The sequence below is a fragment of the Melospiza melodia genome, chromosome 22, assembly GCF_035770615.1.
Source record: "Melospiza melodia melodia isolate bMelMel2 chromosome 22, bMelMel2.pri, whole genome shotgun sequence".
Classification (NCBI taxonomy): domain Eukaryota; kingdom Metazoa; phylum Chordata; class Aves; order Passeriformes; family Passerellidae; genus Melospiza; species Melospiza melodia.
Window position 1 is genome coordinate 11474039 of NC_086215.1, and position 16642 is coordinate 11490680.

At 55.7% G+C, this 16642-nt stretch overlaps 1 protein-coding gene across 6 annotated transcripts in view; it reads right to left on the reverse strand.

Moving 5' to 3' along the window:
• The window catches only part of KCNT1 (potassium sodium-activated channel subfamily T member 1), an 80555-nt gene extending 69120 nt beyond the window's left edge, over positions 1-11435 (reverse strand). For all 6 annotated transcript variants that reach the window (XM_063174905.1, XM_063174897.1, XM_063174899.1 and 3 more), the window contains exon 1: positions 11279-11435. In XM_063174905.1, coding sequence (XP_063030975.1) covers positions 11279-11400 — 122 coding nt within the window. In that variant the 5' untranslated portion in view covers positions 11401-11435. The remainder of the gene's footprint in view (positions 1-11278) is intronic.
• Positions 11436-16642: the final 5207 nt, after the last annotated feature.

Below are 16642 nucleotides of genomic sequence, written 5' to 3' on the forward strand. Positions count from 1 at the left end.
CCACACAAAGCAGCAAAGCCATCCATTGCAGAGACCCCAAAGGCAGCACCCTGACCCTGTCTGGTTGGGCTCCATCAGTGAAGTTCATCCCTGCCATGACAGGAGCACCAATTTCACAGACTATTGGTGGGAAGAGGGGAGGACAGGGCTTGGAAGAGGACACGTGGTGCCTCTGAGCTGATTCTTGGTCCCTCACATGGAACTGGAGTGTGAGGCAGCAAAGAGCTGAAAGGCTCCAACTCCTGCCTGATGCTCTTCCAAGAGTCTCCTCCAAAGCCTCTCCAACCCATTCCCAGCATCTTCCCACAGCTTTGCCTCCGGAATACCCTGCACAAGCAAAGGCAGAAGAGCCTCCAGCAGCTGAACCAGCACAGAGCACAGATCAGGGATTTGCTGCAGGGATGGGAGCTGAGGCTCCTCAGATCCTCTTCTCTCTCCACCACCTCACAGCCCTGCAAATCATCTCCCAGCCGAGCAGATCCCAAAGCCCTGCTCAGCTGCTGCTCCTGAGTTTCCAGATGAGCAGTCAGCACGCAGGATTTCAGAATTTCTGCTGAGCACAGCCCCAGCAGACGGCCCAGCCCGCCCTCAGCGCTTCAGATGCTTCTCACTGCTGTTATTTGCCACTCAGTCCTGTCCCCCCCAGAGCTGCTCAGCTCCTCTCAGCTGCCACGTGCACAGAGCAGCCAGGGCTCTGCTCTGACTGATGCATCTGTGCAGGGCCTTGGGCACTGGGGAGGTTATTCTGTGCTACTCATTGATCCAAAACTTGGTCTTCAGGATAAATCAAACCAAGCTCCTGTCAACTCAAGCACTCCCTCTGGACCCACTGATAGAAACACTGAGGTTTGCTGACCACCTCCAGCTCGTGTTGCAAAGGAGGATCTAACATTAAGCACAAAAAAAAAAAAGAAAAAGAAAGCCACAATTAAGTCTTTCCTCTTGGAGCTTAACTATGATAAATGAGGCCAAAAGCAGGCTGTTTCTAGGCCATCAGGACAGCACCCTGAAATGCAAATTTCAGCGTGAGAAAATGCAATTTTTAAAAATTATCCACCCTCTTATGATAGCCATGGTTTAAAGCGGGGAGCCAGGTGCCTGGCTCCAAATGGGGGTGTCTGTGATTGTGTTTGAAGGAGAATGTCACACCCAGAGCTCTCCAGGGTTTATCCAGTGCCTGTTCAAAGGAGCACCTTGTTTAAAGGAGTGCTGAGCTGCAGAGCCCTGGACACACTGCCTGCCATGTGCACAGGGCATCTTTACCCATAACTGACACCCCACAGCTCCTGGGTGGGCAGGACAGGCAGGACCATCCCCACCCAGCCCACTCTGGGAGCTGTGGATGCTCACAGCTATTCCCAGCCCTTCTCCTGGGTATCAAACACACCTTTTGGGGTTTGGGTGCTGTTTGGCTTTTTTATATCCACAATATAATTTCCAACTAAATTAATCCATCTCTCCTGGCCTCAGATCGTGTGTCAGATCATGAAACAAAGCAAATATTCACCACTGTCCTTTAACAGCACTTAGAATGTGTAGTAAAATCCAATTATATCAATAGCTCTGGAAACACAATTTCTGCTATTTGCATCTGAGCTTCGTCTCCCATTGGCAGTAGCAGCTACACTTTGAATGCATTTTCCTCTTACTCTTGCATACAAAATCATTCAGAATTTTAAAATTTTGGCACATTTGTTTATTCTGGATGAAGCTTCACTACACGAAATACTGCATTTGCTTGTTTGTCATGATGCCTTTATCAACTGCACAGTGACTTTGAGATATCGCACATTGATGTCTTAGACAAAAGTGCTCCTGCACAGCACACAAATCCCCTGACACTGGCACAGAGGATTTACAACCTCTCCTCCCAACCACAGGGATCCTGAGCTATGCAAATGCCACAGCAACCTGGCTACTGCTTCAAAGCTGTAGTGGTATAAAATAAAAAATTCATGAACAAGCTCATTTATTGCATAGTCTTCAAATACTACCAAAAAAAAAAAAAATAATCCTGGAGTGGTTTATAGCTAAATACAGATCTGCAGCTTTATTTTTATCATCCCTTTCCTTCCTTCCTCCAGAACCCTGTACCACTAAGGCAGCGTGCTGCCATCAGCATATGGAAACCTCCACACTCCTCACTCTCAGCTACAGCAGCGTCTCTGTCCCAGCCTGGGCAGCTCCTGGGGAGGGGACAGGGCCCTGCTCAGCCTCCTGGTGCTGGGCTGAGCCCTGGTGGCCCAGCCAGACCCCTCTGCTGCTGCTATGGAGCCATCCCTGCCCGCTTCAGCTCACACCGGAGCCCCAGAGCCACGCCTGCCTCAGCTCCCTCCATCCCTCCCTGAGCCCGGGCTGGCTCAGCCTCCCCCTGCCCCTGCTGGTGCCACCAGGCCACGGAGCCTCGCTGCTGCCAGCACCTTTCTAATCAGCCTAATCCCCATAGCAATCTACATCCACCCCGGGACAGAAAGCCTCACCTACCTCCTTCTGGGAATGAAAGTTCATCATAAACCTCAAAATCCCCACCAGCCTAAAACCAGACTCCTACTCCCTTAGCTTCTTCCCCATTGCACTGCTCGTATCATGGTCCATCCTACAATTGGCAACATGGGCTGGGAATGCCAGCACAGAACCAGAGAGGAGCTCGGTGTGGCTCTGCAGTGCCCTGAGCTCCTGGAGATCCTCAGAGCTCCCCAGATCCAACAGGCAGCTCTGCCTGACAGCAAAATCCACAGGCAGGGAGCTCCTTGCCATGGGTGTTAGGATTTCCATTATTGTTTGTAGCTATGTCTGTCAAAAAGAGGAAGGACACAGCCCGAGTTCCTGCTCTGCTTCCTCCCACACTGCACACCCCAAAAACCGCAGGGCACCTCCTGCTTCCCACCACAAACCAGCAGGGTCACCACAGACCCCTCACTGCTGGGGGATGGACCTGCCCACACCTGCCAGGAGCCCCAGAGCCCTCAGGGACCCCTCTGCTCTGTCAGCACCAGAATTTATGGAGATATCTTCTCCTTCTGTCCAAATGGAACAGGTACACCTACATTTGGGGCAGGTTCTTGCATAACCTGCAGCCTGAAGCTCTCCTCTCCCCCTCCAGGCTGCAGAAGGAGCCAGAGGCACAGGCCCTGCTGGCAGGATCTGCTCCAAGCCCATCCTTCCCCAGGAGCACGGCCAGGAGAGGAGGAGGCCAGGATGGGAGTCGGGATGTGCCGCCAGGACAGCGAGCACCCCGTGTCCAACCCAGCGTCCCCTCCTCAGGCAAAGCCACCTCGCAGCTTGGGACAGTCCCTGCAGCCCCCAGAGCTGCTGCTGTGCCTGCTGCCACCTCTGAAAGGACAGTCCCTGGCTGAGACAGGGGAGCAGAGTCACACACAGGCTCTGACCTTTGGCTGCTGGCACCGACACAGGACACAAGCTGCTGGCACTGCCCAACTCTGGGCAGCAAACGGGCACTGGCTGGGCAGGAGCCTCCAGCTGCTCTTTGCTGGCCCAGACCATGGTAGGGTGAGTGTCTGGATGGCTCCCAAGGGCTGGGACACCTCCCCAGAGGCTCCTTGGGCACAGCAAGGGCTGCCATGTCCTGTCCCCCCTGACCCAGCCATGGCTGCAGAGCCTGTCCTGCACCCTGGTCCATCCTGGTCCACCCTCAACCACCACCAGGCTCCCTGAGCCCCTCCAGGGAGCCAAGGCATGCAGGAAACGCTGCCCTTTCTTTCCCTATAGTTATTTAAATATATACAATCATCTCGTGTTTGTTTCTCCTCCCACAGCTCTGCTGGTTACCAGGTTACTGTTGTTCTCCCCTCTCTTTGTGGTTTGGGGGTTTGTTCCCTCTGAGTGACATCCCTGTGGGGTGTCCCAATGGCTGGGATGTGTGGGGACACAGATTGGGTCCCTGGAGCCAGGATGAGCACATCCTCCCTCCCAGCCCTGCAGGGACAGCCCGTGGCAGGGTCTGGGTGCTCATTTCAGAGCTGATTTCTCTGCCAACACCTCCTCTCTCAGTGAGCAGCAGCCAGGTCACTGCTGGCCCTGTCCTGCCTTGTTGAGGAGGAGCCCCAGGCCCTCATCCCCTGTCCCTCCTCAGAGGTGTCACAGTCACTGCTCATTGAGACACCCTGTGATGGGTGTGGGTTTGAGATCTTCTGATTCAGAGTTTGAAGAGCTCTGAGGATATGAACAGACCCATCCCAACCCCACTCATCACTCCCATGCAGCCTGAGCAGCTTTTCAATCCTGGTTTGGGTACAGACCTGCAGAACACAGAACACACCCTCACCCATCTCTCCACACACACTCTCACAATGTGTGAATTCTCCCAGATTAAATTCCTGCATCCCAGCTCCCATCCCCACAGACAGCTGGACTGTCCACGTCAGGAGCTGCTGCTGCTCAGAACTTGTGCGGAGCAGCTGAGCCCTGTGACAAATCCATCCATCCATCCAACAAGCACAGGCAATTTAGCACCACAGGCCTCACGGAGAAATTAGCATTTTGTGTGTTTCACGTGGAAAATGAACAGGAAGAGTGAGTCAGTGCAAAGCTCCACCAGCCTTTCCCCCGCTGGCAAATGCTATTTTCTAGAAGATAAAAGTAGAAATTGTACCTTCCAGGTCCAGAGCCACTTTGCTCATTGGACGGCCCTGCCTCAGCAATGGAGCCCCACACCTCCCCATCCCTTCTGGCCAGCACATGAATGTTTTGTGTGACAGGCTCACGGGAGGCACAGCCCCACAGAGAAACCTTTTCCCTCTTCTTTGGTCCCACAGCAGCCCACGAGGGGCAGAGGCAGTTCAGCATCTCCAGCTCCAGTGAAATTTCCCAGTGTTGGTCCTCCCAGAGGGGCAGAAATTCCCAGTGGCAATGAGCCCCAGGCATCCCCTGTGTCCAGGGGTATGGAAGGGCTGGCAGAGCTGGTTCCAGCAGGCACAAAGGCAAACAGGCCATGCTGGTGTCCCTGGGGGCTGCAAAGCCCAAATAACCCTGGGGAAAACAGGGAGGGAAAGCTCATCCTGCACATCCTGAGCTCCTGGCAGGTGAGGGGAGCAGCTCTCATCATCAGGCCTGGCCCCTCCTCATCTCTTTAACAAGAAAAACCAGCCTGGAGCAGTGCAAGGCCTGGTGGAACCAATCTGAGCAACCTGGGCTGTGTAAGGTTCCCTTTCCATGGCAGGGGGTTGGAACTGCAGGGTCTCTAAGGTTCCCTCAGCCCAAATCCTTCTGTAACTTGCAACCAGCCCATTCTATTGTGTCAATGTGCAAATAAAACGCAAATCAGCTCAGCTGAGCACTTGCAGCACAACATCCCAAGCGTGCTGGCCTGAGGACACAGCTCTGCCCCCGTCCCTGTCCTTGGGCTCCCGGGGCTCATTCCCAGCATCAGGAGAAGGGGCAGACCCGGAGCACTCGGCCTGCAGAGCCAAGGTCACCAGCCCTGCCGGAAATTCCTGACTCAGCCCTCTCCAGGCTATTTGTGGATTGCATCAGGCCCCTCTCTGCTGTGGGAGCAGATTTCCATCCCTTCCCAGCAAGGACATTCCCCCTTTCTCCTCCTGGGCTTGTAGGGTGGCCTGGGAGCCAAAGCAAATCCTTCTAAAAGTCCAGTCAACCCCAGTGCTCAAGAAAAGCAGGAACCAGGACTCACTGCTGGAGAAACAATCCGGCAGGGAGGCCCTGCCAGTCCCAATGGGAATTCTGGAGGATTCTGTGCACACCAGATTCCCCAGGAAAACCACCCAGCCTTCAGGAACAACACCAGGCTCATCATTCACACCAACCAAACACCACAGATTTAAACCTAAACAGATAATTCACCTAAAAAGAGAACAATTCCCTTGGTATGGCCTCCAGAGCTGTTCCTGAGAGCCGGTGGCCAACCCTACCCTGTTCCCTGAGCCATCCCAAGGGACACAATCCTGTCTCGCTCCCCTCACCCCAAGCCATGACATCCTCAGCCACGTTTGTCAGTGCCCAGCAGCTTTCAGGCTGATGTGAAAATAAATTAAAGCCTGCAAGATGGGGAAAGTGCTAATTCCTGCTAATAAACTGCTGGGAAAATCCTCCCCTCTGCCCAGCCCCAAGCTGCTACAAACAGCAAGGGTTGGAGCTTGGAGACAAAAAACTTCTTTATGCTCCAGACTCCTGCAGAACAGCCCCTGCTATGGAAGCAGAAAATAATAGAGGGATGTGGGAGGAGGAAGAGTCTCCTCACAGTGTTGAAAACCACAAAGTCTCGCAGAAATGAACCACAGAGGCAGGTTTGTCACCACACCTGCCGGGCCAGGACGTGATGGGATGAAGGGAGACAAACAGAAGGGGAGCACTGAAGCAAACATCAGAGGGGTCCCACCAGGCTCTCCAGGCCTGCAGGGCCTCACAGGGGATGGGGATGACTGCAAATTATCCACTGGAGTCCAACCAAAACCAGACTGCAAACAGGAAGATCTTGGGGCACTGACCGACCTCGTGATAAAATGTCAGACAAAAATTAGCATCAATAAATTCCAACTGATCCAAAGGGAGAGGAGGGCAATCATCTTTCTGCACACAGAGAGCTCTGCAAATCAGCACTCAGAAAAGAGCCACAGCAGATATGCCACAGAGCCAACAGCTCTCAGAGGTGATCAAAACCCCAAAATTCAGGGAAGGTTTTTTATTCCAGACAAGCCCACCGTGGAGTCACACACACTTCTGGCTCCCCTCCTCAGAGCTGAAACAGCACAGAGAAACAGATTATTCAACTAATTCCAGAGGTAACTGTGGGTTTTAAAGTGATTTGTGCAAGGCAAGGCCAAATAGACCAGGAGGAGTCTCCAGCCTGGAGAGAGACATGATGAAAAGCAGATAAAACCAGAGAGGACAACCAGGGAGCAGGAACATGACAGGAGCTGCAGAAGCTCAGGGAAATCACAGGCAGCAGCTCAAAGGAGCAGCAGCAGTTCTGTCACACCACAGGGCTCCCATCCATCCCCTTGTGGAAGCACAAAGTGCCAAGGGCTCCAGGAGGGAGCAGGAATGCCCAGGGAATCCACCAGGCTGGCACAGCCACTGGGAAGGGCTGCTCCCTGCTGCCCTCTGTCCCTGCCACAGAACCCCACAAAGGTTTGGGTTGGAAGGAGCCTAAATCCCCTCAATCCCAAAGGCAGGGATGGTTTGGGTTGGAAGGAGCCTAAATCCCCTCATTCCCAAGGGCACGGATGGCTTGGGTTGGAAGGGCCCTAAATCCCATCTCATTCCATAGGGCAGGGACACCTCCCATTGTCCCAGGCTTATCCAACCCCATCCAGCCCAGCCTTGGGGCACCCACAGCTGCTCTCTTGGGGCACCTCACTCACAGGGGACAATTCCCTCCCCAGCTCCCTCTGAACCTCCTCTCCTGCAGTTTGTGTCACCAGGCAGTGCCAGGGACAGCAGGGCAGGGGCACCTGAGCCAGAGCTCTCCTGGCCTGGCTGATTCATGAGAAGGATGAATGAGATGTTCCCACCCCAGCCCAGCCTGGCAGGGACGCAAGAGAAACGCTCAGGGCTCCAAAACAAATTGCGTGGGGTCAGGGAGAGGCCGCTGCAGGACGGGCAGGATCCAGAGAGATGCTGTAAATATTTTTGCAGAGCAGAAAGAGCTCTGAGCACAGGCAGTGACCTACTTTGCTGCTCTCCAGTGAAGGGTGACACGGCCATGCCAGAGCCCAAGGGCAGCTCCTGAGGAGGACATCGAGCACATTGGGGCTCCTTTTATGGACAGAATGGTGGGGAAGGGTCCCAAAACCTCTTCCCACTGACTCAGGAAGGGTCCTAAAACCTCTTCCCACTGAGTGAGGAAGGGTCCTAAAACCTCTTCTCACTGACCCAGGAAGGGTCCCAAAACCTCTTCCCACTGAGCCAGGTGTGCTGGTGGGTGCCCCCACTTCCCTTTCCTAACCATCTGAGGAGAACAAGGGCAGAATTTCTATCTCATCTCTGCCACATAAACACCCTGAAAACACAGGATGTTTGGCCCTGTGCTTTATGGCTCCCCATTGCAATTTCTCCAGGAACAGCAAGGCCCGGATGCCCACGGGCAGCCAAAGCAACAGTTGTTGTTGCAATGCACAAGGCTGACTTTCTGGAAGCTGACAAATGTCCAAGCTGGTAATCACTCCTGGAGGAACTGATTACTAATTAGCTACAGAGCCTGGGTCAGTGCAAGCTCTGCCAAAGAAGCATCTCCTCATCCATTTGCAGAAAATTGAAAACTTAAGAGACAACAACAGGCTGTCAGCTGCAGGGACCATCCTTGTGCTAAACTGAGACAGTTCCTTGGGTTTATCAAGAGATTAGCAGGAGAACCATGGTAGAGCCATCCTGGACCTGGAGGAGTGCTCACACTTAGCAAGAATCCCCTTTAATCAGTGGTTTTTTAATTTTCTCCTGCCCTTGGACTCAGGCAGAGACTTCAACCAGAGTGGCAGAAGGTGCCTATGGGCATTTTTAACCTGGCTGCTCCAAATCCTGCTGTGAATTTTAGGGTCAAAAGCCCTGTCCCAGCCAGGTGGGACTGAGCAGAGCTCCCTGGAGCTGCCATCCCACAGGAACACCCCGAGGCTGGCATTTGTTGCTGTCCAGCCCCAAGCTCAGCCTCTCTGCACTGGACTCGCCTCCCTTGCACACCCAGCTCCCAAACCCCTGGCACAGCCCCCAGATCCTGCTCCCACAGCCTAAAACAGCAGCAGCCACACGGATCCCCCAAGAGCAGACAGGACAAAAGGCACGTACGTCTAGGGCAGAGCCATGGGCCCCCAGCAGCAGCTCCAGTGCTCCTCCAGCCGCTCCTCCTCAGCCCAGCACGGAAATCTGAACCTGCTCCCGCCCAGCCCTGCCTCTCCCGCTGGCCCCGCACTCGAGCAGGATATTTTTGTGTGAGTCCTTCCATCTGGCTGCCCATCCATCACCGTGCCCGTACATGGGCAGGCAGGGGAAATCCTGAGTTCCCCGAAGTGACAGCCTGGATCCTTGCGAAAACACTCACCCACATTTCCCACGAGGTAGGACAGCGAAATTCAGGCTCTTTGTACCCTCTCTGGGTGCCAGAAATGTGTATTTATTCTCCAAACAAACTCTCAAGTGCTTTTACAATTAACCTTTTGCTTTCCAGCTGGGAGGGACTTTAAGGAACATTTTCCCTTTATGGAGAGGGCCAGGAGGAAGCTCACAGACATTTCCACACACATCTTCACTCTCAGGAAACCGAGCAGACAGAATTTCTCTTTAACAGCTTTTAAGCCAGCTCTAGATTTGCTAAGTGAAGGGATAATTGAGTTTCCCCTTATTTCAGCGGGGTCAGCCCAGCTGAGGTCCCCCGAGCACTCAGCACAAGGCTCAGCGAGCGTGTTCTGCATCTTTGCTGCTGCACCCTGGCTCCCACATCCCTCACACACATCTCTGGTGACATTGCTTGTCTGCCCTCACACCTGCAAGCACAGGGAGAACACAGGGAGACGGTGTTGGGCCCTGCTGTGCCCTGGGGCTGTGCACAAACCCCACCTGGAGAGGAGGGGAAACCCTTGGGGAGTGAGGGACAAACCCTTGTGGCAGGCAGGGCTGAGAGGCAGCAGGTGGTTAAAATGTGGGTGACCATTAGTGGCAGGATTTGTGCCCCCAGCCCAAGCTGCAGAGGAGGAAAGCAAAGAGCAGATCAGCCCCCTGGGATGGTCTGGGGGTGCTCATTGCCTGCTCTGCCCTCTCTCTTTAGCCTGTCTCTAACAATCCTCCTCTGCTTCTGCAGCTGACCAGCTCTGGAAAAGTGCATTAGACACCAGCCTGCTCCGAGCTGGGGAAAATGCAGAGTCCTGAGAGCTGCAGGCAGATTGTTTAATGTCTCCAGAAGGGCAGCAAAGGGCTGAGCACAAGGGCAGGCGAGACAAGCAATGGCATTTCAACCTCTCCGGAGCCTGAGGGGGTTAGGAACACATCGAGCTGCAGAGCAGTAATTGGGAAACAAAGTTCCTCAGTCCAGATTGAGAGAGACAGGCAGGAGGATCTCTGGGCAAGGATTTTGTAGGGCATTAGGTGAGGATAAATCACCCAGGCAGGGCTGTGGTGTCAGCAATGAGGAGCAACTCCTCATCTGCCCCTAATGCTGAGGTTGGAAATCTCCAGGAGCTGCTGTCTCCAACCCATCCCTGATCTTCACAGACACAAGAAGCCCCTCAAGGGTGTCATTTCTGCAGACACATCAAGCACAGCTGCAAAATGAGGCGGTTTTAGGGCTGGGGAAAGCACTGTGTTCTGCAGCCACCCTGCTGTGCCCAAAATAACCAAACGGTGCCACCCAGAATGGGGGTTCTGAGGCACCACGGAGCCTTGGACATTGTGTCCCTGACAGAGAGAAGGTAATAATGAGGGTCTTAACCCTAAAAAAACAACATTGAAGGATTTCATTAATTACCCACCTCAGTGGCAAGGTACTGAGAGCTGAAGAACAGAGTGTTCCTTCTTTATTCATTTAGGCTTTTTGTAATAAAAGATCATTTCCCTAAATCATGGTGAGCAGATGAAGACATAAAAAATCCCAGCTGGGCAGCCCAGGGCACAAACCCAGCCAAGGTCCTTATCTGCCAAGCACGAATTGATACACACGACTCATCTGCACACTTCAGCTGGCACTGGGTGAGTGTGACAGTCAGAAGTAAATTTAACCAGAACAATGAGAATACACAGCATTTTTCAGGAAAAACTGGGCTATTTGGGCAAGGACCACTCGTGAGGAACAGGTGCTGCTGCCTGGCACGAGGGGATGGTGGCACTGAGTCCCGCTGGTCTCAAGCAGCCCCTCCCTCACACCGGACACGGCAACTTGGGCACAAACCCAGCCCAGGGATGGAGCCGGGGCTGGGCAGCCCCTACAGGCATGCAGCCTTTTCCAGGGTGCCCCTCGGCTTTGGGGCGGCTCCGGGGCTCACCCGAGCCCTGCCTCACCCTCACACCCCCAGAGGGATCAGCACAGACTCTCTTCCCGTGAAGGATGGGACGGCTCGGGGGGCTCCAAACGCCCCTTCCCCATCCCCAGGCAGCTTCCCGAGGTGCTGCACCCACAGGGACCCGGCCGGGCCTGCGAGCGCCGCAGAAACTTTCCCGCAGCCCCGAGGCACCGGGAGAGCGGCGGGGACGGGGCACGGGGGTCCTGCCTGCCCCGGGAGGGGAAGGGGCCGCTCCGGCCGCCCCGGGAGCTCGGCGCTGCAGCGGCCCCGCCGCTCCCCACCACGGCAGCCGCGGGGACCCTCCCCAGCCCCGGTACCTGTGGGCGCTGCCATCGTCGTAGACGAAGGAGCGGTTGGTGTAGCACTCGGAGCGCGCGGGCCGCCCCTCGGCCGGTTTGTAGATCCCCTGCAGGCTCCGCTCCTCGCCCGAGAACGGCATCGGAGCGCCGAGGCGGGGCAGAGCCGGGGGCGCGGGCCGGGGGCTGCCGGCCGCGGGCAGGGGCAGAGCCAGCGCCGCCGTCCCGGTGCCGGGGCCGCTGCCGGGGCCGCCGCCCGCCGCCCATCACGGCGCGCCCCGGTGCCGCCGCCGCGGCAGCCCGCGGGCCGCTCGGGAGCTCCGCATGCCGGGGCCGGGCGGCTCCGCGGGGAGCGGGCGGCAACAGGTGCGGGATGAGCGGGGATGGGCGGGGACGGGCGGGAGCGGCGGGCGGGGCGCACCGGGCGGGGCCGGGCTCCGCCCCACGCGCACCGGCGGCCGCGCTCGCCTCCTCCCCCGGCGCTGCCCCCGCCGGCCGCGCCCCGGCCCCCGCAACCCCCGGGCCGGGACAGCAACCCCGTGATCCCCCGGTCCGCGTCCCTCTCAGCACGACCTTGGGGTGGCTTCCTTTATTTTCCTTTCCCCTCTCCTTTTTCCCTATCTTTTCCCCATCATTTCCCCTTTCCTTTCTCCTCTCTTTCCCTTTTTCCTTTCCTTTCTTCTTTTCCTTTTCTATTTTTTTTCCTTTTCTTTTTTATTTCTTTTCCTTTATTATTTGGTTGGATTTTTTTTCCACTACCCACACAAATATTTGTGTTGAGCGCTGCTGCGCCTCGGGGTTGTGCCGAAAGCAAACAGCGCGGCCAAGCCCCGGCAATTCCTGCGCCGTGCTGCGCGGCCGGGCCGGCAGCGTTCATCCTCCCGGGGGGCCCTGCTGCAAAAACACGGCCCCGCTGGGGGATGGCGCCGGGCCAGGGACAGCGTGGGCAGCCTGGAAAGGAGCCGCCACCCGCCAGGAAAGGGTTAACGGGATGGGCTCCAAGGTGCGTCCCCGGCAAGCTCAGCCCCGTGTGCCAGGAGTGCCACCAGTGATGGTGTGGCCAAATGTGAAGCGCCCCAAAATTGTGTCCCCTGGCGGATGTGAGCGGCTGCAAAGGGAGCGCCCCCGGCACAGGCAGGGAGCTCTGCCCCACTCCTCTCCTTTGTGCTTCCTTCTCCGTTCCTCTCTCCGAGCCTAGGCCGTTTTGGGGGCGCTGGGCAGCTCGCTGTGGTGTCATTTTTTGGGATCCCGGAGCCGGGCTGGTGAGCAGATACCCCGTTAAAGAACTGCTCCCACAGCGGCCACACAGCCCCTTGTGTTCTGTGCCAAGCGCCACCTCGGTCACCCCAGCCCTTCAGTGCCACCCAGGGCAGGTGACACCCCCCACGCTGCGGTCCCACTGCTCCCGGAGCTTTGGTTTCTCCCTCCGGAGCTCCCAGTCCCGCTGACCCGGGTCCCCCCGCCCTCGCACGGGTGTGATCCACGGGCACCCGGCGGATCCGCAGCCCCCGCCGTGCCCCAGCCCCCGGAGCCGGCGGGAAGTGCCCCCGCTCGATGCGCTGCGCTCTGCGCTTCTCTCCAGCACCGCGGACTTTGTTTCTCCCGCAGCATCTCTTCCTCCTCCTCCTCTCTCTCCATATGGACTCTCCTACACCAGGAGTCACCGGAGAGAAAAGCAATTAATGCTCCCCGTGCAATCCACCCGTGCGATGCTGCCCAGCCCAGCCCGCTCTGAAGAGGGAAGGTTATTCTCCATTCACTAATTGCCTCACATTATCTGGTGCGAAGTGTCAACGTGCAGCTCGGCGAGGAGAGGGGTGGGTGGCACAGCAGCGTATTGACATGCTGGGTGATAACACAGGCGTGGGGGAGGAATTATTTAAAACAGTCAGATGCCGAGAGAAATGAAAAATGAAAGAGAAAGAGCCAGAAGAAGAGGACATCCCCATCCAAACGCTGGAGTTTGAATGGCAGGGTGGGGTTGGTTCTGCCTGACACTGGTGCCATCCCAGTGAGCTCAGGCCACCACTGGGACAAGCAGAGCAATCTGGTGGCATCCTGCCTGAGGAAAGAGCTCTGGGCTTGGCTTTGCTCCCAACTCCGGCACGGGGCAATTCCCTGCATCCCTGAAACCATGAGGGAAGGGCAGGGCAGTGCCCTCCGCAAAGGTGTCATTCAGAATTTTGGGGGCTGAGCTGGTCCTTCCTGCCTTGCTGCAGCACTCCCCGAAATGCTATCGGTGCTACAAGTGCTCATTTCCCAGCAGACATTGTCACAAAACACAATTAATAAAGATTTCATGTACCTCCTACTACAGGGCTGTTCTCCTGATTCCCCCAGTCGTGACAGCTCAGCTGGGGAGCCCCTCAGCACCCCAACATTCCCTGAGCAGGGGAGCACACACTCTCAGCAAGGGGCTGCACCCTGACATTCCTGCCGGATTCTGGGCAGGACAGCACACACTGCAAGGGGCTGCACCCCAACATTCCTGCCAAATTCTGGGCAGGACAGCACACTCTCTCAGCAAGGAGCTGCTCCCTGCCTGGGCAGGGGATGAGCAGCACACCCCAAGTGCCGTTTCCACAGCCGGGTGCTGTGTGTGAGCACAGAGCTCTCTGCTCTCCAGGCTCGGGGGGCAGCACGGGGGGCTCCCAGGCAAGGCAAACCCTCTGTCTGAGAACCCCCAGGGCTGGGAGCAGGGACAGGCCCTGCTGAAGGCTGCTCTGACACATCCCAGCCCAGCTGCCCGAGGAGGGGCCTGGCACAGGGCAGGGAGACTCAACTCTGCTGCTCCTGCAGTCTGGGAGAACAATAAATAAACCTGTGGGAGGCACCAGTGGGATGAGTCAGAGGCGAGAGCGAGAGAAAGTCGTCATGCACAGAGCACATCATCCGTGTCCAGCGACCCACAGGGCTCCAGGGGTTCGTGCCAGGGGGTCCCTGTGCTGCTCCAGCCCCCAATAACCCCCTGCCAGGGGGGCAATGGGCACAGCCCCACCAGCGGGAGCCTTGGCCATGCCTGGGGGGCTGCAGACCCTCCCAGCCCTGGGGACCAGCAGGAGCACAGCTGGATCCATCCAACAGCTGGAGAGGGTGGGCTGGGGCATCACTTAAGCCCCAGGAGCTGCATCCAGCTCCTGTTTCCCCCACGACCTTGGGCAAGCTTTGCCTTTTTGGGTGCATCACCCCAGGGCACGGAGGTGCCCAGGAGAAATGCTCCCGCTGGAACTTCTCCCATTTCTCCCAGGAGAAATGCCCAGCGCAGGGCAGAGCAGCCACAGGCGTCAGGAACAGCAACAGCAGATCTGCTCCCAGCTGGAAACGTTGTCAGAGTGTGCAGTGAATTTAATCAGAGCAGAGCCCGAGCCCAGACTCCGGCGCTGCGGATGTTGTGCGTGTCAAATGAATTTCAGTGAGTCTCCATTTGCCAGGCACAGATACAGCCTGCAGGCAATGAAAGGACGAGGCAAAAACCACCAAGAAAGCATCAAAAAAGCAACTCACATGGCACAGTCTGAGAATTAGCAACAACAAGGAAACTTCAGGCCCGCTGCAAAATAAGCAGCTTTAGTGTCAAGTTGACATCTTGGCAGGGAGAGCACTTGGGGAACCTGCTCGGCCCTGTGGCCTCACAACTCAGCATTTCACACGAGTTTTGCTCTTTCCACTCAGCTCTTGTTAAACTCAGGGCTCTGAGGCTCAATGCAGCACTTGCAGAACACACAGGGGGCTGAGGCTGTCTTACCCAGGAATGCAGAGGTAGGGAATTGTCAAAGCTGTCAGTAATCTCAAGAAGGAATAATCAAACTTACCATAAAAAAGGAGAGAGCTCTGTAACTCCTAGACTGATGTATGCAAAACAAAAAGAAGAATGCAGGAAGCTTGGCTATAAAGACTTGGGTTTAGTCTCATCAACCAGGCCATTAAATCAGAAGCAAAGACACCTTCATCTGCACTTTGGGAGCCACAGAGATGTTTGTCTGCTCTGACAGTGCTCAGGTTTGCTGGCTTGCTTTTCAGCTTCCTACTTTTATTTAATGCCCAAAGGGACATTAAATATCAAATAACAAGTGAAACACACTGTAGAACTCTTACAAAGCCTCTTCTTCCATCATTTCCCAAACCCCATGGAGAATGTGAGGTGAAGAACTGCCTGCAAGAGCTGAATCATGTCTTCAAGCACAAACATTGCTATTAGGTGACTAAGACTAAACAGCCATCTCTATTTATTGCAACTGATGCTGTTATTAAAAACCAGACAGGTCCCTCTGCAGCCCCTCGTGCTCTCAGGTCTGTGTGTGCTGGTGAAACTGCAAAAGGCAGGTTGGAATAAAAGGGATGCTTTGTGTAGCATCCAAAACACTCTGGAAACCTGGGAGTGCTTGGTGCTCCCAGAGCATCCTGGCTGGGGACTGCTGGGGTGACAAGGGGCATCTCTGAGCCTGAGAATCAGACAAGTGAATCCATCAGAGCACAGGGAACGCCTGCAGGAAAGGGATGTTGTGGCAGGAGGGCTCCAAGAGGGGTTCTGAGCCATCCCTGGAGCAGGAGGCAGCAAGAGAAAATTTGCAAACCTGCCTGTGGGAATCAAGCTGGCTTTGGGAAGAGCCTGAGACTATCAAGGGCACCATGGTGGGCACAGAGAGGGGTGCCCACCCTGCCCAGAAGGACATCTAGGGCAGGCTGAGCTCAAGCATTCACATTTGAACAAATTCATATTGGGAAACCTGATTTTCACTGGATTTTCCCCATCCACCAGTCCCATCCATCCCCCTCTGCTGCTCCATCTCCTGAGAACGCTGCGTCATCCAAAGCCCTCGCATTTCCACAGAGTGAAGTGGAGCAGAGCTGAGGGAAGCCAGGCTCTGCTCCCCCTTCCAAATGTTCCCAGCACTGGGAGGGAAGCCAGGAGCCTTTAGGAGATGTTTTAAGGAGCTGCAGGTTGGGTTCCTCCTGCTCAACAGCATCTCCCACCACCCTCGTGGCAGCTCTGCTCTGACCTTTGGGTATCACAAAATAAACACTCTCCAAAAAATCAAACCCAAACACCCTCCAGTCTGAGCACTCACAGCTTTAGGACAGCTCAAGCTGCTCACAGTGTTACATCCCTGCTCCTGTAATGAGGTTTTCATGAACATAAAATTTAATGAAAACGTGAAAACAATCTCACAGACAGCAAATTCCAGCCCTGTGGCTCATGAAAATCTGCTCTCCTGGTTGACTGCCTAATTTACACCCCCAGCACTGTGCAGGGTCTCAGTGCAGCTGTAGGAACAGTGTTCCCATCCCCACTGACCTGACTGCAGCCATTCCAGGGTCCTGAACTCACTCCTGTCCAGGAAACTCCTGGATCTCCCTGGGAGTGAAGATTTCCCAAAAGAGCTT